General features: G+C 45.5%; 1 protein-coding gene across 1 annotated transcript; it reads right to left on the reverse strand.

Annotated features, from left to right (window-relative positions):
- Positions 1-583: 583 nt before the first annotated feature.
- CPA4 (carboxypeptidase A4) lies at positions 584-23,489 on the reverse strand. Its single transcript, XM_008154011.3, has 11 exons — positions 23,420-23,489; positions 17,830-17,911; positions 17,282-17,416; positions 16,098-16,196; positions 13,232-13,333; positions 11,869-11,973; positions 11,016-11,126; positions 9,077-9,167; positions 7,334-7,533; positions 6,169-6,253; positions 584-1,870 (listed from the first exon to the last, which is right to left on the reverse strand). The coding sequence occupies exons 1-11, from the start codon at positions 23,485-23,487 to the stop codon at positions 1,683-1,685; spliced, it is 1,266 nt and encodes a 421-aa protein (XP_008152233.2). The 5' UTR covers positions 23,488-23,489; the 3' UTR covers positions 584-1,682.

Genomic DNA, 23,489 nt, shown 5'->3' on the forward strand with positions numbered 1-23,489 from the left:
AGCAACCAGCTAGCTGGCTGGCAGGTGTGTTCTGGTTATAGAATTGGATATATCGTGTATTAGAGCTGGATACCATTAAAAATTCTAATCATAGACTGTAATTAACTTTCCTCGCTCTGATGGCCCGCTCACTAAACAACCTTCTGATTATAATTTGGCTTCCCATGTATGTTGCCTACAGGGAGAGAATGTACTGTTCAGGCTGACGTGAGGATCCAATTCACTAAATAGTTATATGCCGTAATGTAAATTAATAAATTCGTATTCTGGTTTTATCACATGCCTCATCTGAGCTCTGTAGGCGTGAGTCAGCATCCCTGAGTCTAATCAACACGGACACTGAGAATATCAAGCTTCTGAGCTGAAAAACGAAGAACTAGACTCACGACCAGAACGAAATCACCAAGGCAACACTGCCCCTCTGGGGCCCCTCGACCTGATGGAGAAGGTCTTCCTACGTGTCATGTGATAAGAACAGAGATTAAAATGAACTTTTGACGTTATAAAGAGCTGCATATTCAAAACCATGGCTTGCTTCCATTCAGGTAAAGGTGAAGAATAGGAGACAATCATAAGACTCATATTGAATATTTATTGGCTTATGAGCACACACCAGATGCTGCACAAATCCTAGGCAGACGGATAAGATTTACAGACATGTTTGAAAAAATAAAAAAAAAGGGGGGGGGGGAGGTGCAGATGGAACATGCTAAGGCAGAATGGAACAAGCGGAGCCTGACTGATGAAGCCTGGCTCCACCGTGGTACTCATGGGCCAGGGTGCAAAATAGAAGACCAAAAAAAAAATGAAACACGAGGTACCAGAGCACAGGCAGGAATGTGCCAAGGCAGTGAGATTATCCAGGCCAGAGGAGTGATTTAGGACTTTAGGGTGAGGGCAAGATCTTTGAAGTAAGTTCAAAGGCGAAGTGGAGGTGAGCCCATAGGACAGATGGGGATAGATCATCACTTTACTCAAAGTTTCTGGGTGAGCAGTACCTATAGTGACACAGATTCCCTTCTGGGATCCCAGTGACACTGAATAACAAAAAGGATGCGATCGGGACTGTAGTATCTGGGAATTTGGGGCCCAGTGATGAGAAGTGACAACCTACTTTATATTCAGACCAAAAACACACAAACAAAAACAAAAAGGGGGGCAAAGATGACCTATACTGATGACCACGCAGGATTTGTTTTTCAAAGAAAAACATGTTCAAGGAGTGAGATAAATGAAAGGAAGTTAATTCTGTATCATCCTTGAGACGGATAGCATTGTTTCCCACGGCACCTGCCTCGGGGGGCCCCCACCAGAGCAAGGTCACCAAGCTTGGCTGGATTGAATGAGGTTAGAGAACCATCTCAGATACCCTTTTGTTCTAAAAATGAGGTAGAGACATGCCACCAGTAAGGGGTGATCCTAAGAGTGGCCCAAGGAAAGGTATACAAAGGGTTCAGAGAAACAACAGGACAGAAATATGGCAAGTGACAGAAGCCCTTCTCTCAGCTGTGCCACCACAACATAGGAACTTCAGGGAGGGGCACTGGAGAGGGGCCGGCCTCTGTCCTCTCCAAAGCTAGAGGGCTCTGACACATGTGAAGGAATAATCTCCCTTTAATATGGCTTCAGCGTGCGCACATACATTGGAGGATATGTAAGTGTAGACAGAGCGGGCTCCTCATCTAGTAGAGGTGGTCTCGCACATGCTCCATGATGGTCTTCAGCCCCAGCCAGGTCTCCTCTGCAGTGGGAATGATCTGGTCGGCTGGCAGGAGGAAGCCATAGTGCCCAGTATCTCTTAACTCAAAAGTGAATGCATACTTGATGCCATTATCATACGCCCAGTCAACGCTGCTCCCACTAGCTGGATCTGCAGATCAGAAGAGAAAACACCTTTGAAGCACAGTTTCTTTCAGGGTTAAATGAGAAGGGGCCGGGAGTTCTGCCTGCCTGTGGTTCTTTAGGGACCCAGGGTTCTTTCTGCAAATCATTAGGCCTATGACACAGACATTGGCCTGGTTCATATGTCTCAGGCTGTCCTACACCATGAGGGTCTTCACTAGTCTCAATTGAAGAGATTTTAAATCCTCATCCCCACCTTGTCACTAATTCCATAGACTCCTACAGGTTATGCAAAACCAAACTTTACAGAGACCGGTACGGTAGACAACCTCCAAGACAGCCCCCATGATCCTTGTCCCCTGATAGTCACATCCTTACATAGTTCCCCCTACACTGATTAGGGCTTACCTGACCTGTGTAACTACCAAAAGACTACAGAAATGAAGGTGTGGAACCATCAAGGCTAGACCATAAAAGCTACTGTGGCTTCCACCTTGCTCTCTCTTGGACCCCTTGCTCTGAGGAAAGCCAGCTGTCATGTTGTCAGGACACACAAGCAGCCCTAAAAAGAGGTTCATGTGGTGAAGAACTGAGGCCTCCCCATAATCAGCACCACTTGCCGGGCACCTGAGGGAGCCACGGAAGAAGCGGACCCTCCAGCCCAGTCCAGCCTTTAGATGACTGTAGCCTTGGAAGACATCTTGACCTCATGAGAGACCCCGAGCCAGACCCACCCAGCTACGCCACTCTTGAGTTCCTGACCCACAGAAACAGTTTTTAAAAAAATAAATGTGTCTTGCTCTAAGCTGCTAAGTTTTAGGATAACTTTTTACATAGCAAGAGATAACTGGTACCCAGGGAGAAAGCACAGCCCTTGGAACATCCCTCTGCCAAAAGGCTGGGGGGAAAGCAAGAGACCCGTTTTTCTGCTTCTTCTCAAACTCTACCAGAGCAAAAACTGGGTAAGAGTGCAAAAGTGTGGATGATGTTAAATAAACTAATTATGCCAATAGCAGCTATCACTTATTGTACATCTACCAGGAGCCAGTCATTACACTGGAAAGTTTACATTTATGATCTCATTTAACCTTTAAAACCCCAATGAGAGTAGGTATTATTGTCCTTGTTTTTCAGATGTGGAAACCCAGGCTCAGAATGGGTACTTTATCTAGGGAAATACAGATGGAAAATGGAAAGGGTAGAATTTAAACCCAAGTCCATCTCAAGATAGAGCCTATGCTTTCTTCAACCTCCTTCTAGTCCATTTGGCATGTTACATGTCAGTTAAATAAATATATGGTTTCCTTTCGTTTTTCCATTGTTCCTGAGGGTTGTTTTTCATGATACCATTTGTGATTTTTTTCTAGAGATGCTGGTTCCACTGAGAGTGCCTGCTCCCTGAGAGGACGGGACATGCTCTCCTACACTCTCTGAAATCCTTGTGTGGTTCCCATAGCCTTTCTCTATCCTGAGAAAATGCTGAATAACAAAAAACAGGCAGTGGCACCAGAGGTGTCTAGAGGTTACATACACAAGCTCAACTATTTCAGAGCATTCAAAATTCAGGAAGGAGACAAGAAGACCTCTGCTGAGCAAAGTGATCGAGTTCATGAACTTCACTTTATTTGGGTCCCTGTTCAAAGTCTATCTACTCTTTTCTTTCTTTAAACACAGATGGGATCATACTATTTACACTGTCCTGTACACTGTATTTCTTAACTAACATTTGAAGGTTATTTCCTATTAGCACACATAGGCCCACCTCATTCACTCCAGGACTGTTTCACTGATGAATGCACCAAATGTGCTTTTTTTCCCAGCCCTCTACTGATGGACAGTTAGATGCTTAGCAGTCTTTTGTGGATTACCAGTCTTCTGTGACTATAAACAATGCTGTAATGGCCATCCTTAATACTCACAATCTAAGGAGCCAAACCAGCCCAGAGAACTTGTTTCCAAGCCCTTAGTAGATCAAAATCAGTAAGAGGTACAGTCTGACCAGAGGAAGGAGACATGGAAACTCTAAAAAGCAGACACAGAATTAAGAGGCAAAACAGGCCAGGCTGTTTAACACAGGGAATAATTAGTCCAATAGGGCACAGTAAGCCTTCAGGATATAACAATTGATATTCAGGAGGCCACTGAGTCATAAAGAAAGGAGCTTAGCCCTGGCTGGTGTGGCTCTGTTGGTTTTAGCGTCATCCTATACACCAAAAGGTTTGATTCCGGGTTAGGGCGCATACCCAGGTTGTGGCTTCAATTTCCGGTTGGCGTGCATGTGGGAGGCAGCCAATCCATGTTACTCTCTCTTTCTCTCCCTTCCTTCCTCTAAGATCAATAAAAAAAATAAAAAGAAAGGAGCTTAAATCTCTTCTACATGATCTGTTTAAAGGGCAAGAAAATGTGAATTCCTTTTTAGAATGATTTTCATTGATTTTAGAATGATTCTCATCTAAAATGGTAAGCCCAAGAAAAAGTCCAGCTCTCAAAGGGCAAACACCAACTATTTGTATAGCATATTCCATAACCCATGGAGTTCAAGTGTTATTACACAAAAATTGATTACATTTTTGGAAAGCAAGGAGGGCAGACAAAGCCTATAAAGAATACAGAAGATGGGCTCTTGAAAGAGGTAGGAAATAAAGTCTCCTGGAAAACACTCAAAAGAGCCTTCCTCCTCTTCTGTTGGAGGCATGTGATGAGTATCTCGTGATTTTGGCACAGCTAAGCTAGGGAGAAGAATGCGTTTGATGTGAGAGGACAAGGCTATTCTTTAACCTGGTATTTGACCCAGAAGTCAGGATCCTGATGACCCACAAAGACCTTTTGAGAGGTCCTCCTCAGAGAGTTCCTACCCAGTCTGTTTAGCTCTCTTTGGTCCAGGACTCAATTCTGACTAATTAAGCAGAGGATGGAGAAACTCCCTGATGTGTTTATTCTCTGAGGAGTTCCCATTTAACAACACTAATAATAATAAAGCATGAATAATTAATGAATTGTTGCTGCAATTAGCAACACAAACACCAACATCATGCTAACTGCCTTATGCAGCATGGTGGCTTATGAAACACAAACGAGGTCTGAGATCAGAGGACCTTGGAGGTGAGATGAAGAATCTTCCCATAGCTCCAGCTGGTTTGGCTCAGTGGATAGAGCGTCAGCCTGCAGACTGAAAGGTCCCGGGTTCAATTCGGTCAAGGGCACATGCCTGGGTTGCGGTAAGGGGCTTGCAGGAGGCAGCCGATCAATGATTCTCTCTCATCATTGATGTTTCTATTTCTCTCCCTCTCCCTTCCTCTCTGAAATCAATAATAAATAAATAAATAAATAAATAAATAAATAAATAAATAAGAATCTTCCCAAAAGAGGAAGACGGAAGGGAATAGCTAATGGAAGATAAAGCAGGTAGAATGGGAGAGTGGGTTACAGTACAGAAGAGAAAACAAATCCAGTATCAGCAAGTCTTGAGGGGCTCTGAGGGTGGATCAACTGTTGGAAACTACAGAGGAGGCACTAGCGGGAAAAAGAAGGACACTAACTTAAAAGGGGTCAGAGCTGAGCTCCCCACATTTGTATGTACATTTCCCATTTATAGCTAGTGTCTTGGAGAATGATCATTTTCTTCAATTTTTTAATTTAGAAATTAGACTCACAAAACATAGGGACTGGAAGGAATTCAGCAGGAATAGAGTGAATTGTTCAGATGAAACACTCCGGTGAGAAACCAAAACAAAGGTTATTTCCTCAAAATGAGGTTGAGGTTGTAGGTGTTGAGCCTCAAGACCATCTTCAGATTTGGGGTCTTGGTGTGGTTTTTTCTCTTTTTTGGCTTGATGCTACCCACTGTTGGGAGGACACCCTAACCCAGTTCCCACCGTGCCATGCTCCAACACGTGTTCATTTCTGATAGCAAGGTGAAGGAGTCTCATCCACCCTACTACTACCACCTGAGTCTGCCGATTCAAATATGGGTTTTCATTGGAAATGGAATGATGGGGAGGAAAAAAAGAAAATGGAATGATGGGCTTGATGAATTTTTGATAAACCATGTCAGGATCTTTAATGGAAGATAAGGAATGTAGACCATACCACCCTGGCAGGCAAGTCATCATGGGCACATGATAAATGGCATGAGATAGCAGTGATGATGTTGATGCAGGTGACTGCCTGCAACAGGTATTACCACACAGGTTTGACATAACTTTAGTCTATTACTAACAACAAAGACAATCAGATTACAGTGGAGGAAGTCTAACTTGCTGCTCTTCTCCTGCTCCATTTCAAGTTTCCTCTCAAAGCCTTTCTAAATAAAGAATAAATACTTACAGACAGTGGTAGAGATAGAACCCACGTGGTACTGAGTGCCAGACAGGGAAGCCAGAGCTTTAGCCGCACGCCTCGCCACCTTGTCCTAGAAAGGGGAGTCAGCAGAATGAGAAAGAGTGGATCCCGCAGCCTGACATTCCTCAGCTGTTCTGCACTGTAATGGTCTGGAAGATTCTCAGCTGCTCCCCCAATTTTCCCTTCTGGTCTCCTCTTCTTTCCCGTCCAACTAAAGATAAGGCTGATTACAAAATGAGGGGAACTCCTCCTCCCATCACACCCCAGTTCTTTACTACTAGTTTGGGGAAGGGGGTAAAGAAGGAGGTGAAAAAAGATGCATATGCATTCTAAAAGCATGTGTACTATACACTCCAGCTCTCCAAAGACCTGGAGGGCTGCTCACCAGCCCATTAGGAATCTAGTACAGGCACCACCATCTTCACCTATCCTAAGGGAAGGGAATGTCATGTTCATGATCATGAGGTGAGGCCAAGTATGTTCAAGAGAAAACCTTCTAAGAGTTGGGTATTCCAGAGTGGAGGTAGAGGTGGGGCTGCCATATATAGATGTGTCCTATGCAGAGTGCCTACTTGAGACCAGAATCTGCCCACACCAAGCCAGGAGCCCTGTATCTGCTGGGAGGTTTATGGGCTAGCTAAGGCCTGGGCTGAGGGGCATGTGGAAGCCGACCAGCACAGCGGGGAGAGGCCCACTCTGCAGATGTCAGCCCAGCTCCCTCAGTCCATCCTCCATGCCTGTTCACATCCTAGGGTGAGTCACTGTATGAGACACAGAGTACCCCTACGCTGTGGCCTACACCCTACTTAACTCTACCTTAACTGGAGTGAGGAGCACCTCCCCCTCGCCCAACACAGTGCCACCCCAGCTCTTGGCAAGCAGTGGGTCTGCAATAAGTTTTGGTCAGAACAAGTGAGAAGGAAAGGCAAGGATCAGGAGTGGTTCTTGGAAGTCACAGCAAACACAGACATAAGGGCACCATCTTCTTCCTGTCCCCTGTGGGTCTGATAAGCAGGGAAAGAAGCCTGGGCCCTTAAAGAAATAAGCCCAGGCTCCCAGACTTTCCCTATAAAGTTGTAGAACAACCACCTTGGCAGCAGCTGAAGGTAAAGCAGGCCTGGGGCTGGGTGGAAGGCAGCCCATTACTCACCAGCTCATTAGCATCTGGGGCCTCTTTTCCCGTGTACCCATACGGATACATCAGCAGCTGTGAGTAGCTGTGCAGATCGATGAAGCATTTGAAATTCCCGTGCTGCTGAATGAAATCTACCACCGACTTCACCTCTACTTCTGAATTGGCATGGGGTCCATGGTACACTTCGGAGCAAGGATTGCCACTGGCTCCCCGTCCTGTTGGGGGGCAGCCCAAGCAGAAACATTGACCCATAGGCCAAAAAACAGAAATGAAGGATCCACAATCCAAAGGATGGACGGAAGGTATTGGCAATGGACAGGTCACTGTTAGATGCCCCTAGTCCATGGTGGGTGTATACTGAGGTGCAGAAGGGGAATGTCGGGGTGTTAGATCTGCCACAGCTGAGAAAGAAAACTGGCAGAACTCCTTTAAAAGGGTAGTTGACCTTGTATTGTATCATTAACAATTGTCATAAATAATTAATATCACACTTGACAATGAGATGTAATTAATAAGTACTCTAGATAATTAATATGAATACCAATTAATAATGAAAATGACTCCATTTATTCTGGTGTCAACTTGTTCTCTTGGTTCAGATCTTAATGGCAAAGCACTGCCAAAATAATCTATTGTTGTGGCTAAAATCTCTTGATTATTTGTCAGGTGTTAGAAATACTGTCTTCAATATTACTTCACAATATAGTTCCCTGAGGTATCTGGTGTGTAAAACCACTCCAGCTGTGGAATATCTGCTCCTTTCTCAGTCACATTATTTTCCCTCCACTGGTTGGTGTGGTATTTCTAGGCAAGTACTGTGCAAGTCGATATTAAGAACAAAACATCTGTGGAACAGTGAAAGAGAACTATTTGAATTTGGAATTGTAAGATGAGTTTAGATCCTAACTCAACCATAAACTCTTAAGATTGTCCATCGTCTCATTGCAGATAATAAAATTCACTCACTAGGTCGGAAGAATTGTAAATAAAATAATGTACGGGAAAGTACGTGACACACAGTTGGCCGATTGTGAGAATGATTTTAAAACAGTAGGAACTTCCAACCCAGGTGTCCTAATTCTTATTCTCCTTCTATCACATATGTATATATCTAAGGATAGACCGCAAGATCTTGTCTGTTACAGTGACACGCTTGCCCTGGTCAGTGTGGCTCAGCTGGTTGGAGCGTCATCCCGTACACCGAAAGGTGGCGGGTTCCATTCAGGTCAGGGCACATCCCAGGTTTCTGGTTCAATCCCTGGTCAGACCCATATGGGAGGCAACCGATCAATGTTTCTCTCTCTGTCTCTCTAAAATCAATAATACTAATTTAAAAAAAACAACATATCCTCAGGTGAGGATTAAAAAACAAAGCAAAACAAAACACACAAAAAAGTGCTAATTGCTCTCTTCTGAGTTGCCTCCAGGAGCCCTTCACCCGCCCAGGACAAGCTGAGGCAGCCAGGCTATGAGGAAGAGGCATGGAAGTGTATATCTAAGACTGCGATGGTTTTTAAATCTTAGTGTGCTCTCGGGAGGACAGGAATTGCTAAGTTGTTCCTTCAAAATCACACACACAAAAAAAATTTTTTTAAACAAAACCAAAAAATGAGACATAGAGGGCGTAAGGGATTCGCCCAAGTCAGTGAATCAGCAATGGAGCTAGCCTGGAACCTGGCTCCCGCTCTGCCAGCTTGGAGTCCTGTGGACCAGGCTACCCAGGGGTAACAGGATTTGAAAACCAGCTCCCCAACCTACCGGCAAAACTAGCGTTCCAATTTCTATTTGGATCAACACCAATGCAGGGGCTTCTAGGATGTAGGGACCGTGTCTTCCTCCAAAGTCGGTTCTGAAAAATCCACCAAGGAAGGAACAAACATCCAGAGATAAGCCAGAGCACACGAAAGGGGAAGGTTTTCTTTGGGGACCAAAGATGGAAATGGGCACCATGGATGGGGCGAGCGGCTTACAGTTCTCTCTGGAGAATCATCAGGGCTCCTGTCCTCTCACCCCAAAAAGAGGAGGCTGAGCCCTTCTGGCTCTGAGAGAAAGACTCCCCCAAAATGCCCTCGTGAGAATTTTATAATGCACAAACCAGGTTGACACCACCTGCACCCATTGAATAATTTTTGGCTGTGGAAAAAGTGGGACAAATGAACACTGTGCACCTGAATGATCACTAATGTGATAGGAAGTGCACAACTATTGCATTCTTGCCTAAAAACTTAATCTGAATACAACCAAGCCTCTAGATCTGACTACCAGAAAATAGGGAATGCGGAAATAAGAAAATAAATTAAATGGCACACAAGAAGCCATCAGGCAAATTCAGAATGTGCAACATTCTACAGGACAATTTACTTGGTTTCTCTAAAAATGAATGATATTTTTTAAAAGATACGTGTGTGTGTGTGTGTGTGTGTGTGTGTTGCAGGGGTGAGGAGGTGGGGTGGGGGGGGGAAGGTAGTGCTAACTGTTATGGAATAAAAAAGTCTGTAGAGCCATAACAACCAACTGCAGGTATAGGCCCTTGGCCAGGGTGGCTCAGTTGGTTGGGCCTCATCCCATGCACCAAAAGGTTGCCAGTTCGATTCCTGATTTCTGCAGGGCTGCAGGCTCAATCCCCAGTAGGGGGCAGGAAGGTGAGGGGCAGGAAGCAGCAGATCGATGTTCTTCTCACTTTGATGTCTCTCTATCTCTCTTCCTCTCCCTTCCTCTCTATCTAAAAATCAATTTTAAAAATCTTTTTTTATAATGGAAGATCAGCCCTAACCTCTTTGGCTCAGTGGATAGAGCATCAGCCTATGGACTGAAGGGTCCCGGGTTCGGTTCCCAGTCAAGGGCACATGCCTGGTTTGTGGGCTCAAGTCCCAGTAGGGAGCATGCAGGAGGCAGCCAATCAATCATTAATGTTTCTATCTCTCTCTCCTCTCCCTTCCTCTTTGAAATCAAAGAATATATAGATGCAGGATCAGATCTCATTTAGATCCTAATTGCAACAAATTGGCTTAAGTAATTTCCATTACTTTTTTTGTTGTTGTTGTTAATCCTCACCCAACGATATTTTTCTTTTGATTTTTAGGGAAAGCAGAAGAGAGAGGGAAAGACAGAGAGAAATATCAAGGTGAAAGGAACACATTGTTGGTTGCCTCCTGCATGAGCCCTGACCAGGGCCTGGGCCGGGGAGGAGTCTGCAACCAAGGTATGTGCCCTTGACCAGAATCGAACCTGGGACCTTTTGGTCCACAGGCCAATGCTCTATCCACTGAGCCAAACCGGCTAGGGCTCCATTACTTTTTTTAAAGGTGATAGTAGCAGGTATGGTTTCTTTGTTTTAACTACATTAGCTGGAGATGTGTACTAAAGAAGTTTTGGGTGAAATAACCTGATGTCTAGGATTTGCTTTAAAATACATCAGGAAAAAAATGTGTGGGAGGGAAAGGAATGGAAAAAAGATTGGTAAGGTGTTGATAATTGTTCAAGATCTATGTAGGAAGTTCATTAGACTGTTCTCTCTAAGAAAACATATTCCCTGGTGATTCTCAGCTCAGAGAATGACTAGAAAATGAGACCCCAAGGGAGCTTATAACATGCACATTGTGGCAGTTTTCTCCAAGGTCAGACAACTATTTAGTGGCAAAGCAAGGAATTCAGCAAACAAGTCTTAACTCCATGCAGCCCATTTGGTATTACTCACTTCAGTGTGCGTGTATACATATCCATCAGGATTGGCCACAGGCAGCAAGAAAATATCCATTTTCTCCAAGATGGAGGTGATGGCTGGGTCCTTCCCGTAATCAGATACAATCTAAGCAGAGATAATAAATGTGTCAGCGATGCCCTCGAAGGCTGGATTGTGAGGTCTAAGCCTGTGTATCTTCCCAGATGCCCAGCTCCTAAAACAGCATCCACCCTCCGCAGCCTCCCTGTCACCAACCAAGACACGGCTCTCAGAGCACTTGAAAACCTGGGGGAGCATGGCTGCATGGTGACATCAGCTGCAGGGTCCTGGGCTGTCTGGTTTATTCTTTCTTTCCAGGGGGTGGGACAGGGGAGCAGAGAGCCACTCATTAGAACAGTTATTAGGAATCTGAATCTGAGCCCCCATGCTAGGCGGGGCAGGGGGGGGGGGGAGATGGATCCCCCCTACCCACATGCCCCCTCCTCTCTCAGTGCTGGCTCAAAGAGGGCTTCCCAGTGGGACATGGAGACAGCGTGAGGTCCCTGAGGGTCTGGGGGGCTGGCAAAGGGCTAAAGGCAAAGCTCATCTGAGTGTTGCTGCTGGCAAGGCCCTGCTCCCTTTCTGCTGAGCTGACTGTGGGTCAGTGTTTCGGGGCCACCTCTGCAGCTCATTAGCTTGCTCTCTGCCATGAATGCACTCTTTAGCCACGGAGTCTTGACCAAGGGGCTCTGACCTTTTGCTGCTCCGAAATGAAAAGGCCCCCGGCCTACTGTGCCTTCCCACCTTATCCCCTGGGCCCAGCTTCATGGGAGGCTGCAGGGGCACCCCGGGCCCACCAGAATTCTCGCCTAATACCAGGTGACATGACCTTCCTCGCAGTCCACATGGCCGTGGCCTGTGAGATCCACTCCCGGGAATGAATGCCTGCGTTCAGCCAAATGGCCGGCCGCTGACTGCCTTTTCCAGTGCTGAACTGTGGAAGGAAAAAGAGACCAGAAAATGACCCTCCTGACCCTGTTTCTCAGCCCACCTCGCCTCTCTCTAGCTCGCTCCTAGTCACTGAATCTATTTAAGACAATTCAGAGACCAAATGTTCCTGAGGTCACCATTTATTTATCAGTTTATCAGTGACTAGGGAACTTAATTGGCTGGCTGGCTGGCTGGTGGGCCCAGCCGCAGCTCCAGGGTTGGAAGCAAATGGGGAAGGGAAACAATTGCTATTGTGAACTAATGCCGGTATGATTAGAGATAATATTGTGTCTCCTGAAAAACCTCAAATGGTATCCCAACAGAGAGAGACAAGAGTGCCTGAACCAGCCCGTACTGGCTGATGCAATAAATGAATTCAGTTTTGAAAAAGAGGAAGAGGGGGTTCACTCTAGCTCTTTGTAAATGGCACTAAATGAATTCTGGGTCTTGCCTTTTCATGCCCCCTCCCCTACCTGACAGAGCTCGGTGCTAATGAATCCAGGGTCTCCATCCGATAGGCAAATATTCTAAATGTGTGAAGATTATTTTAGCAAACAGCTCGGGGGCAGGTCTCCTCCTGCTGGTAATTTACCCATTGCTATAAGCCTGGGTTCTTCGGGGCTGATATGAAGCTAGAGGTCGACAAATTCTTAGCATCCTCAGTCGTTCACATCTCCAAATTCTTTTTTATTCATTCAGCTGGATTATTTATGTAATTTATGTTACTGCCATAAATTATCTACCTCTTCTGCCAAAATAGACCTGAATCTGTTAGAAATACCTAGAAATTGGGCTTTGTGCAGCCAAGGATCAGAGGCTGGGCTTAAAATTACATCAACCCTAAAATTAGCTTCCTAGATTGCTTTTCAAATAAGTACCCCTAGAAGCAGGATGGAATTGGTAGAACTATCCCAATTTGTCTTGCTATTTACAGAATGAAGGAAGAAGACTGTGTATAGCCTGAGAGCTTTCCAGAATACTAACCTCCTCCAGCCCCACGCCCACACCACAACCTCCGCCCGCCCCAAGATGTCCCCTTAATCTTGCCTTTTAGTCAAATCCTGGAATGAGAATGCGCAAGTAGGAGACTGCCTGTCTGACCAAATTTGAACCCTGGTAGATGTCTTCCAACCTCACCCTCCTCCCTAAAGTCAAGGAGGTCCTAAAAAGCTGCCCCTGCCAGAGGCCCGATAGTTGGGTCCTGGGCACAAGGAACCAGGAGCCCGTGTCTAGTTCGGCCCTTCAAAGAACATGGGCCTTACCTTCAGTACATACATTGGCCGGCCTTCAAACGAATGCCCAATCTTCACCCTGCTCGCCAAGTCAGGGAAGTCTCCAGCCATGCTGTCCATCTCCTGGTAAATCTGAAGCGTGAGAAAGTGAACCGAGAGGCGTTTTAAAAATTTGTTCAGCTCTGGGTAGGTATCTGTGAACTTCATGTTGATGATTTTAACGATCTCTTCCAGCCTCCTAAACATGGGGTTGACAATATAATTGGCATGGGATGCTATTCTTAAAGAACTGCCTAAAGAGTCCTTTTCTACAATTTTCTAGAAAATAGTACATTTGTATCCATCCACAAAATCATAGCCCACTAAACTAGTCCACTGCTCCAACAGTGTGGCCCTTTGCACCAAGCTGGACTGGATCAACAGCGTGGCCCAGTTTAGCCCAGGTTCTTGAAATCTCCAAACTTTTTGGACCGCTTTCTCCATTAGTAAAAAAATATATATTAGCATGGCCCTAGCTGGTTTAGCTCAGCGGATAGAGCGTTGGCCTGTGGACTGAAGGGTCCCGGGTTCGATTCTGGTCAAGGGCACATGCTCGGTTTGCGGGCTCGATCCCCAGTAGCGGGCATGCAGGAGGCAGCCAATCAATCTCTCATCATTGATGTTTCTATCTCTCTCCCTCTGCCTTCCTCTCTGAAATCAATAAAGAAATATATTTAAGAAATATATATATTAGCATGCACTATATATATATATAGAGAGAGAAATGTAAGTAGTGGTAATAGTTTCTTCCTGCATTCCAGTGGACGGGCACTCAGTTTGAAGATGATTCCTCTAAAGGCTTTAAGAGAACAAGTGAAGAGCTGTCGATCGTGGCTAGGAATGAGTTAAATAGAGTTCATCCATCTTAGTTGCTCAAACCTTTTGAGGGTCAAAAAAAAAAGGAAATAAAAATTTTCATATTTAGACCTTAAAATTGGAAGGAGGACTTTACAGAGGAGGAAAATGTGCAATCAACACATAGAATAAAATCAAGCTTAAAGGATTTATCAGAGTTGCATTCACTGTGGCAAATTGAAGCAAGAAACCATCCCTCAAATACATAGGCAAGCCAGATAAAATACAATGAAAATTATTCACAGCCAAGTTAAAAAGGCAGAAAAGGGGGGAACTGCAGGTGCCAGAAATGAAGAGGGAACAAGCTGACATAGTGGGGGGCAGAGGATGAAGCCCACACATATGCCTCAGCGGCTGAGGGTTTACAGCAAACCAGGAGTGGGAATAGAGGGCACAGGACTTGTGGGGCAAGGAGCTAGAACTTGAGAGCTGTGAATTGGCAACTGAGCCATGAAAAGGGCCTGGAAACTCTATCCACTGACCCTAGAAAGTGGAGCGAAAGCCGGATGCCTACCCTGAGCCACGAGAGGAAAGAGAGTCACCCAGGAAAAGTCAAAACGCTTCATGAGTCCAGACTGGAGGGGGAAAACTCACCTGAGAAACAAACAAAAATAAAAGCAACCACAACACACACAAATGGTCTGAAACTAGAAACTCTGGCAGAAACAAACATGAAATTCCCACTAGAGAACTAAGACCTAAGTGGTTGTAGGAGATGAGCTCTTAAAAGCTGGTTTTAGGGGAAAAAAGCACAACTGAATCTGATCAAGCCAAGAGGAGATGATGGTACACCAACCCACAGTAAAAGGCCTCTCAGGGAACAAGAGATGTCTGTAAAACAGGTAACAATGGCACCTGACACCAGGGAACAAAAACCAAACGCCAGCGAATAAGGGAGTGAGGCTCCCGCAGCAGGCAAAGCGAGCCATGATGTCTCCAGGGTCTTGAGTGACATTTGCAACCGGTTAGCTCAGCTAGGGAGAGCCTGGTGTTACTGAAGCTAACATCATGGGTTTAATCCCTGTTTGGACCCTGAGCTCTGCTTTCATTTGTGGCCCTGGTCTGAACTCCTAACTTTGTCCAGCTGTTTTGCAGATGTATGTCACTGGTCACAAGAAGGATCAAGGGGCAATGCAGTTGGAAGTGTACACAATAAACAAAGCTACTGATAATCCTGGGAAGGGAGTGCAAACAGTTAGTCAGCCTTGAAATAATCCCTCACTAGAAGAAAAACAACTCAAAGTATTCGCCTCCTGACCAGCATGCCAGGAGCACCATCTCTGGACATAAAGAGCAACATGCATTGAGGTATAGGAAGGCAAAGGCCAATTTAAACTGGCGTGTGATCCTAAGCTAGCAGTTTCCAGATTAACGAAGAAGACACTGAGGGACATAAGACAACGGTATTGTATGTGATGCAATTCCATTCTATTAGTTCCTCTTGATTCCTCAAGTTCCAATTATCGTATTAAATTATTCTGCTCCAAGTTTTGCATGTGAAGGGTTGGCTTACCTTGAAAGTCAGTCATCTATATAAAGTGGTTTCTAACTAAACACAGCACCAAAATGCATTATGGAACAAATATATATTCTAAGTAGTCATGATAAATGAGTGGAAATACTTGGTTAACCTTGAAATAATCACTTTATCTACTTGCCTAGAATAAGTAACAAATAAAATACAAGAATTACGGTGGGGTACAAGAAGGTTAATTTGCAAGCACTGGAAGTGATTGCAATTATTTCATGGCTTTCTTTAAGGGGTTGCTTAAGAAAAGAAGGATGCATGTGGGAGAAAATGTGGTTTGTCTTTTCACTATGCCCTTAGGTGCTGGTGAGCGTTAAACAACCCAAGAATTAGAAAGGAATCCAAGTGTACACATTTTAGCCCCACAGTGAAGGGATGTCATGCTGAGGATGAGTACCTCCTGAAAGTGAGGAAAGGGGTCACAAAATCCAGGAGACGGATAACCTTGATCTTAACTTGCTCTGAAACACTTACAGCTTCCAGGGAATGATAGGCCCCGTAGTTGAAGTTATTACTGCTCCGTTCTTGCTCTTTGTTGTGTTGCATTTCTTCATCTTCTTTATCTAAAAGGGCCTAAAACAGAGATGGCAACACTGTGAAGTGGTCCGTTGGAGATGGAGATTCACGTTGCTTCTGCCATGCCGTGGTCATGAGCCAGCCAAGATGGCGGCACCTTTGGCACACAGATCAAGCACCCCAAAAGCCAAGATGTAAAGGAGGTCAGTTATCTTCCACGTATCTATAAAATCTTACTCCTTGGGGCCCACTGTACATCACCCCATTCAAAACTCACTCACTCCCTGGAAGTAATATATATGCTATTTTGTTATTCTATACTGTGAATTCTCTAGACATCAGCCCGCATCTGGTATCCAGTGCCTCTGAAATACACAGCTTGGGAAACCATTCAGAAACAAAGAAATTCTTATAACCACTCATACTTTGAAGGCTCCTGGCAGATGTCTATGACATGTGAGGATGATTAATAAGCTCACAGCTGCTCACGCCATCAGGAAACTCCCGGGCCAAATCACCAATTAGTCCATAACCTACCTCGGTGAAGGAGAGAACATGAGCCAGACACTGTCCTGCTGTTTAAATACAGGTCGTGAGACTGGTGCCTGGCTAGGGTGGTGGCGTTCCCTCTGCTGGGGGCTGTTGGTGACATTCCCCCTTCCTCAGAGGATGCTTTTTATGACTGGTCTCCAACACCTGCCCTACTCTGTTCTTCCCTCCTGACTTCAAATAAGAAAAGGGAGAGAGACGTAATACTTGTGGACATTTCTGACATACCAGGCACTGTTAGACATTTCACATATACTTAATCACTTTTCTCAATAAATCCTATGAAGTAGTTATCACTATTAACATTTTACCAATGAAGAAATAGGCTCAAGAGGTTAAAAACTTGTCCAAAGTCACACAAATAGTAGTTGGCAAAATCAGGATTTGGATCCAGATCTGTCTGATTCCCCTCCCTATCATGCCCCTCCTACTACAACATGCTCCTCGAACAAGTCAGTGCACTTTGCTTCCATAAACCTCAATGTCTTCCTCTGTAAAATGGAGAAAAATAAGACCAGACCTTGGAAATGTCTCAGGTCCACTCTGGCTGCTTTGTCCTACGCAAGACAAGTCAGGAGACTTGGTTTACCCACCTGCAGGTCTTCGATTGTCACTGAGTAATCTAAGCCTTGGGACTTGAGGAAGAATTTGACTGGTTGCAGACTGACAGCCGGGACCAGGACATCCACAGGATGACCCAAGGAAGAGGAAGATTTCCAGAGGCTGAGCTGAAGACAACAGAGAGAAACCAGGTTAAAGGACAGTTCAGGTAAAAGGCATAATGAGTTAGCTCATTCTTCTAGAACAACTGCCAGAAGGCAGGGTGATCCCTGAGGAGCTGGGTTCTGCCCAAGAAGGCAAACTTTGTCTGTATCTGGTCAGACCTGTCCAGCAGGCAATACCTGGCAAAGCCCAAGAAATAATAATAATAAGTCAATGGCAGATGGGAAGATGGAGCCCACGGCTGAGGCTTCCCACATCCCAGCACCGTTATGATGTACAGCACGTCTCCCCCTTCAACCCTCTCAATCTCGGAAATGCACATTGACCAGGACAGAAACTCCAGAAATGACGCCAGTGGTGCAAGTCTTCTCCCACCAAAATCAGAAGATGCCCAAGAGGACTAGGGAGAACCAGGTACCTTCAAGTTGTCTGATTTCACTAGCTCATTCAGTTTGCTGATCTCGTCTCCATTTCTGACGTTAATCCTAAAAACTTGATCCCTGGAGAGAGAGAGAGAGAGAGAGAGAGAGAGAGAGAGAGAGAGAGAGAGAGAAGCAAAAGATAATGGTGAGCTTTCAGCTGGCAAATAAGCCCCAGCCTACTATCCCAGACATAATTGCGCCGAGTGAGAGGAAATGGTCTAGCCTTTGGTTATAATGTACAGCCATTAAAAACAAGACTACGTGGCTAATATGAAAAAGTGCTTATGGTATAACTTTAAGGGAAATATTAAGTGAAAGAGCAGGACACAGACTTGTATGTATGCCATGATCACAAGTATGGAAAAAGCAGATGCATTGGAAGAAAAACAGACAACGGAAATCTAGCAAATGCTGACAGTGCTTATGTTCGGGTCGTGGAATTATGGATGACTGACTTTTTCCCCCCTTGTATCTGTTTTCTGTAATGTGGTCATATTACTTTATAATGAAAAACATATATATTTTGCAGAAAGGAATGTTCCTGAGTTACACGCAAAGCTAACTCAAGACATAAAGAGGCAGTTCTTCACTGTCAGGGGCTAAGACTGAAACTGGCCCGACGCACGATGCAGCGTGCAGAGGAAGTTTTGTTGGGTATGGTTTTGTGAACCAATGTCTCCCCCATAAATTCAATTTAAAAAATAAAATTTAATTCAATTCCTTTTTTTTTTTTTTTTTTAAGAAAGAAACTCTGGCCCAAGGTCCATGCTGGAAAGAGCCGGAAAAGAGAACAGACCTTCCGTCCCTGAAGGATTAGCTATTTTCCTCTTAGCAAAAGGGGGGAGACTGGGTGCTCTTTTGATCTCATCCAGCTCCAGAATCCTATAAAAATTGGAATTAGATAAAGGCCAAGGTGCTGGGGTTGAACTTGGGATTCAATCCTCCTAAGGGGGCCCTGAGAGGGCCCAGAGGGAGCCGGCCGGTCCCAAGCCCCCCTTGGCCATTCGTCCTGCGCTTGTTTCATATACACTATTTAGCATCCACGGCAGCAGCACGGGTAGAGGCCCCCCGAAGTCCTGTGTGTGGGTGGGAGAAGGACGAGCCTGAAAAGCTGCCTTTGTGCTCTCAGCCGGCTCAAGTAGCCAGGGGAGCCATTAGGCCGTTGCTAGGTGACGGGCCGAATGAATCTGCACTCAACGCTGTCACATGCGTCATCCCTTTGACACGAATGAATGCAGGAAGCGCTGGTGGAGAGAGCTGTGGGCTGAAGGACCTGTTGACAGAGAAAATGGTTCTGTCACAGGGAGCTAAACGTGCAGCCTCACGTGGCAGCTCGGCATGTCCTCCTCAGAAAGCCAGCTCAATCCGGATGGACTCCCAGGGTGTAACTTTGTTCCGTGAGGTTCTCCGGGATCTCTGGGAGGTCTAGCCCAGCCCAAAGAGACATGGTCCATTGCAGGTGGCAGGTCTGGAGGAAATGCCAGCGCCAAAGGCTCATTTTCTCCCAACTCATCCGGACTCCACAGGGTCCTGGGAGGTGGGCAGCTAATGGGGTCCCTGGGTGCTGCCGGGGCCAGAGTGGAGAAGCCACCGGCTGGGCAGCTCTCAGTCGGAACCCAACAGGCTTGCTAGGTGTGGGCCTGCAGCCCCGGGAGGATGAGGCGTGCAAACCACCACTTCCCTGACACACTGGCGGGCAGCCTCGCAAAAAGGGAAGGGTTTACAACAGAAGGGAAATCCTTCCTCCTGGCTGAATCCCAGGGCCCATCTGCCAAACCCAGGCTCTGTCACAACCCACCCCCAACACTCCAGGAAAAGAACGTCTTAGAAGTGGTGTTCTAGAAAGCGCCTGTGCACTGATACTGGCAAATTAGGCATTTGTAAAATACAGCACTGACAAGAGCAATCACAAAGCAGGGGAGAGAAAAAGAACAGGAAGAGAGGAAAAGAGGAACATAAAAATAAGGAGCTCTCAGAACTATCGAAATCATGTTACACATTCACCCAGAGCATTTGTTTTACTTTTTCTAAAGTGGTTACTTCACAACAGAACTTCCATACCCCTGGAAGTCCATGACAACGGATCACAGCGAATCTCACTGGCGCTGATGATTAAATTCGCAGCCCATTTCATCACGCCCTCAGCAGCCCAGCTACAGAGGTTATACAGACACAGCTGTAGTATTCAGAGAGGCAGCAGGGAAGATTCGGACCAAAAAAGGGGCTCTGCAATCTAACCGAAAGTAACCTCAGAGAGTAATCTGATCAATTCCTCACTGGGCAAGTCCTGGTGGGTAGTCACGTCCCAGATCTCTAAAAGGTTTACCTTCACCTTAAGCAAACCTTGTCCATTGTTCTCATGCATCCAGGTTCACACACCTTTGAAAGCCTCTACTTCTGACCCCACAAGGGAGCACATAATCTTGTTAACTTTCCTATAATCCCCACCTTCTTGTAATCTTCCTTACCTTTTCTCCTTCATTCCAGATATACAAAAGAAACTGCAAAAAAACTGTCATTTTCTGGAGCATTTGAGAGCTTGCTTCTTGGCATGTCATCCGTTTGGTTCAAATAAACTCAGAACAACTCACATGAAAATTCTCTACGGGTTTGGACATTTTTTACATCGACAAAGGGCTGGTCAGGTCCTTCCCCATCGATCTCTTCTCCACTTCTCCCTCCTTACCGTCTTGGCTCCAGCCTCAATTAAATCCTAAATTCACCATGTACTCTGCCCTTCTATGCCTTTGCACGTGCTGTTCCCTCTGCCTAGACACCTAGCCCTTTTCCTTAGGTACCCAGCAAGCTCCCACCCAGGCTTTAGGACGACTCCCATCACCCATGAGGTTTTCCCTACCTAGAGTGATTGGGAAAAAGAGCTTGTTTAACATTATTTCCATAAACATCAGTCCATCAAAACCTGGAACGTAAGTGGGCGCTGGTGAAGGGCAGCCTTTTTCTTGTCCTCATCCCTATTTGGAAAATGCCCTTCCCAGTGTGGGTAGCTGAACACAAACTATGTCCACCATCTGGAATCCATTCAAAGACCTTAAGCTCCTTCTGACTGTGGAAGATTGGCCTGGGAGGGAGATATGATGGGATTTGCAGGTTGTCATGTTCACCCCTCTACTCCACACAGGTATTCTTGCAGCTCTTGGTAACTCTGGTCCATTCCGATACCCAGGGCTGTCCCACTGTCGCCTACACAATGGTTGGTGATCCCTTCTCACTCTTTCACACTTGTCCCATGTTCTGGACAGTCAATAGTCCCCTTGGTGCTGAGCTTCTGTCCCTCCCCAAGTGGCCTGGTTTTTGTACCTTTCCTAGCTGCATCCCCAGCCAGGCTAAGCATCTACCACGAATACTGAGAGACGGCCGCCCAGAACTCTTAAATGCCTGCCAGCTACAGTTGATGCTGCAACTAGTTCTGCAACCACTTCCTGTTCTCTGCCTGCCCCACATCTCTAGGCATCTTGGCCACCTTCCCATCCTTAAAATGACTGAAGACCAAGGCAGAAGACACCAGCAGAGACAGACTAGGGAAGTCGGCGAGTTGAGTAGAAAGAACAAAGCCTAGGGTGGAGGCTTTGAGAGGTTGGGGGGAGAACCATCATCTTCATCCCCTCAGCACTGTACCCCCTCCAAGCCAACCTGTGCCCTGGCTTCCCAACTACTCGAATGCTCAGAGGCCAACTTAACCTTGATCTAAATGTTCCCCTTCTGTGACATGTCTATGGACCCCAGGAAGGATTCCACTATCTTGGCTGGGTTCTGTACTATGGGGTGAGACCAGGTTTGGGGGTGAGCTCGGCACTAATGATTAAAACCATTTGCAATTAGCCCAGACACACTTTCTGTGCCCCCTCCTGTGGTGAGGACTCCAGGGCTCAGCCCAGCTGTCTCAACCCAGGTGCCCCCTGTATTGTAAGAGAAGTCTGTATCCTGAGAAATAAAGATTTTTCAGCCACCTGAATAGCTGCAGCAGGAGCCTAACAGCTCCAGGTGTCAGCCCGCTTGACAGCAAGTTAGTTATTACACTGAACTGCCTGAGGAAAATCTCCTTACCTGGCCACCTGCTGGGCCTAAGGCCTCTAAGCTATTTGGTAGTAGAGACCAGGTGTGAGCAGAAGTCATCACCATAAAAATTACTCAATTTCATATAAGTACAGTGGTTCCCCCTTATCCACGGTTTTGCTTTTCCTGGTTTCAGTTACCCAAGAATGCAGTCTGAAATTATTAAATGAAAGTTTTGAGAAATAAACAATTCATAAATTTTCAATTACACGCCGTCCTGAGTACCTCACTTCATCTCATCACATCATCTCACATCATCACAAGATGAAGGGTGAGTACAGGACCATCAAATATTTTGAGAGGGAGAGACCACATGCACGTTAACTTTTATTACAGCATGTTGTTATAATTGTTCTATTTTATTGTTAGTTATTATCATTAATCTCTTACTGTGCCTAATTTATAAATTAAGTTTGTCCTAAGTATGTATGTATAAGAAAAAACATAGTATATATAGGGTTTGGTACTATCCGTGGTTTCAGGCATCCACTGGGGGTCTTGGAACGCATCCCTCACATATAAAGGGGGAGGGGGGGTAATGTAATTACCACAGCAAACAACCCCAAAGTCCCTTTAGCCAGATAGTAGAGTGAGCAGGTAGATATAGATAGATCAGTGAGATACATAGGATTCTATCTGATTACTTTGTGTTACAGCAAAGGGTATGGTTTTTGCATTCAGAGTTCCAGCTCCCCTGCTTACCAGCTAAGTGGCCTTGGGCGGGTTTCTTAATCTTCCTGAAGCTGAGTTTTTTTCATGTTTAAATTAAGGAAAATAACACCCTTGCCTGTCAGAGTTGTTGTGTAATTCAAAAGATAAGGCGCACTAAAGCTTTTTGCAAATGGCAAAGCATTTATGCAGTAATGAGTTATTAGAATCCAATCTTCCAGCAGGGTACCGTGGCATCCTTTCATCTCTCCTACCTCCCAAATGTCCTCTCCTTTGCAGAGCATTATGTGTGGAGCATGTGTGTACACAGTGTACAGGTGTATCCTGGCGTGTCAATCTTCAGAGCTGTGGCTAGGCAAGACCTATCAAATCTCCATGTCCCAGGTGCTAACGAGAAAGCACCAGCTCTACTAAGCCTTCACTGTTAACAAAGAGGTAAAACCAAGACACCTAAGACCTAGGTTTTCCCTTAAGCAGGTCAGAAATTAGAAACAATTTCTGGTAACTCTTGTTAATTCATAATACTATATAGCAGTAAGAAAGTAGAAGATGCCTGGGACTGACAGGACAAATAAGAACTAGGAAGAAAAAATAATTGGCAGGAGACTAGGGAGCTAGGGAGGACTGCAGAGACTACCTAGTCCTGATTTCACAGGTAAAACTGAGCCTGAGAGACAAGTAACTTGTCCAGGATGACACAGGGCAGAGCTGGGACTGGAGCCCAGAGCTTTTTTCTCAATGCCAAACCGCTTGAAGTAGCACCAGTCATTCATTTCCAAATTCATCTGCCTCCCATATCTCTCAACTAACCAAGCAGTAATAATAAGTCCAAAGGGAACTTACCCAAAAAACTTGCCTCGGCCACAGATGCTGGGCCCAATAAGGGCCCCAAAGAACAGTATCCACTTCATGT

Source organism: Eptesicus fuscus, chromosome 14 (genome assembly GCF_027574615.1).
Source record: "Eptesicus fuscus isolate TK198812 chromosome 14, DD_ASM_mEF_20220401, whole genome shotgun sequence".
In the NCBI taxonomy this organism is placed as follows: Eukaryota; Metazoa; Chordata; class Mammalia; order Chiroptera; family Vespertilionidae; genus Eptesicus; species Eptesicus fuscus.

Excerpts from the sequence above, each read along its gene's own strand:
- CPA4 (XM_008154011.3), bottom strand. The coding sequence starts at position 23,487 with ATGAAGTGGATACTGTTCTTTGGGGCCCTTATTGGGCCCAGCATCTGT. Across the intron at positions 11,127-11,868 it reads CCATGTGGACTGCGAGGAAG|ATTGTATCTGATTACGGGAA; the intron begins GTCATGTCACCT and ends ATCTCTGCTTAG. Across the intron at positions 6,254-7,333 it reads CCCCAGATGCTAATGAGCTG|GACAAGGTGGCGAGGCGTGC; the intron begins GTGAGTAATGGG and ends TCCCCTTTCTAG.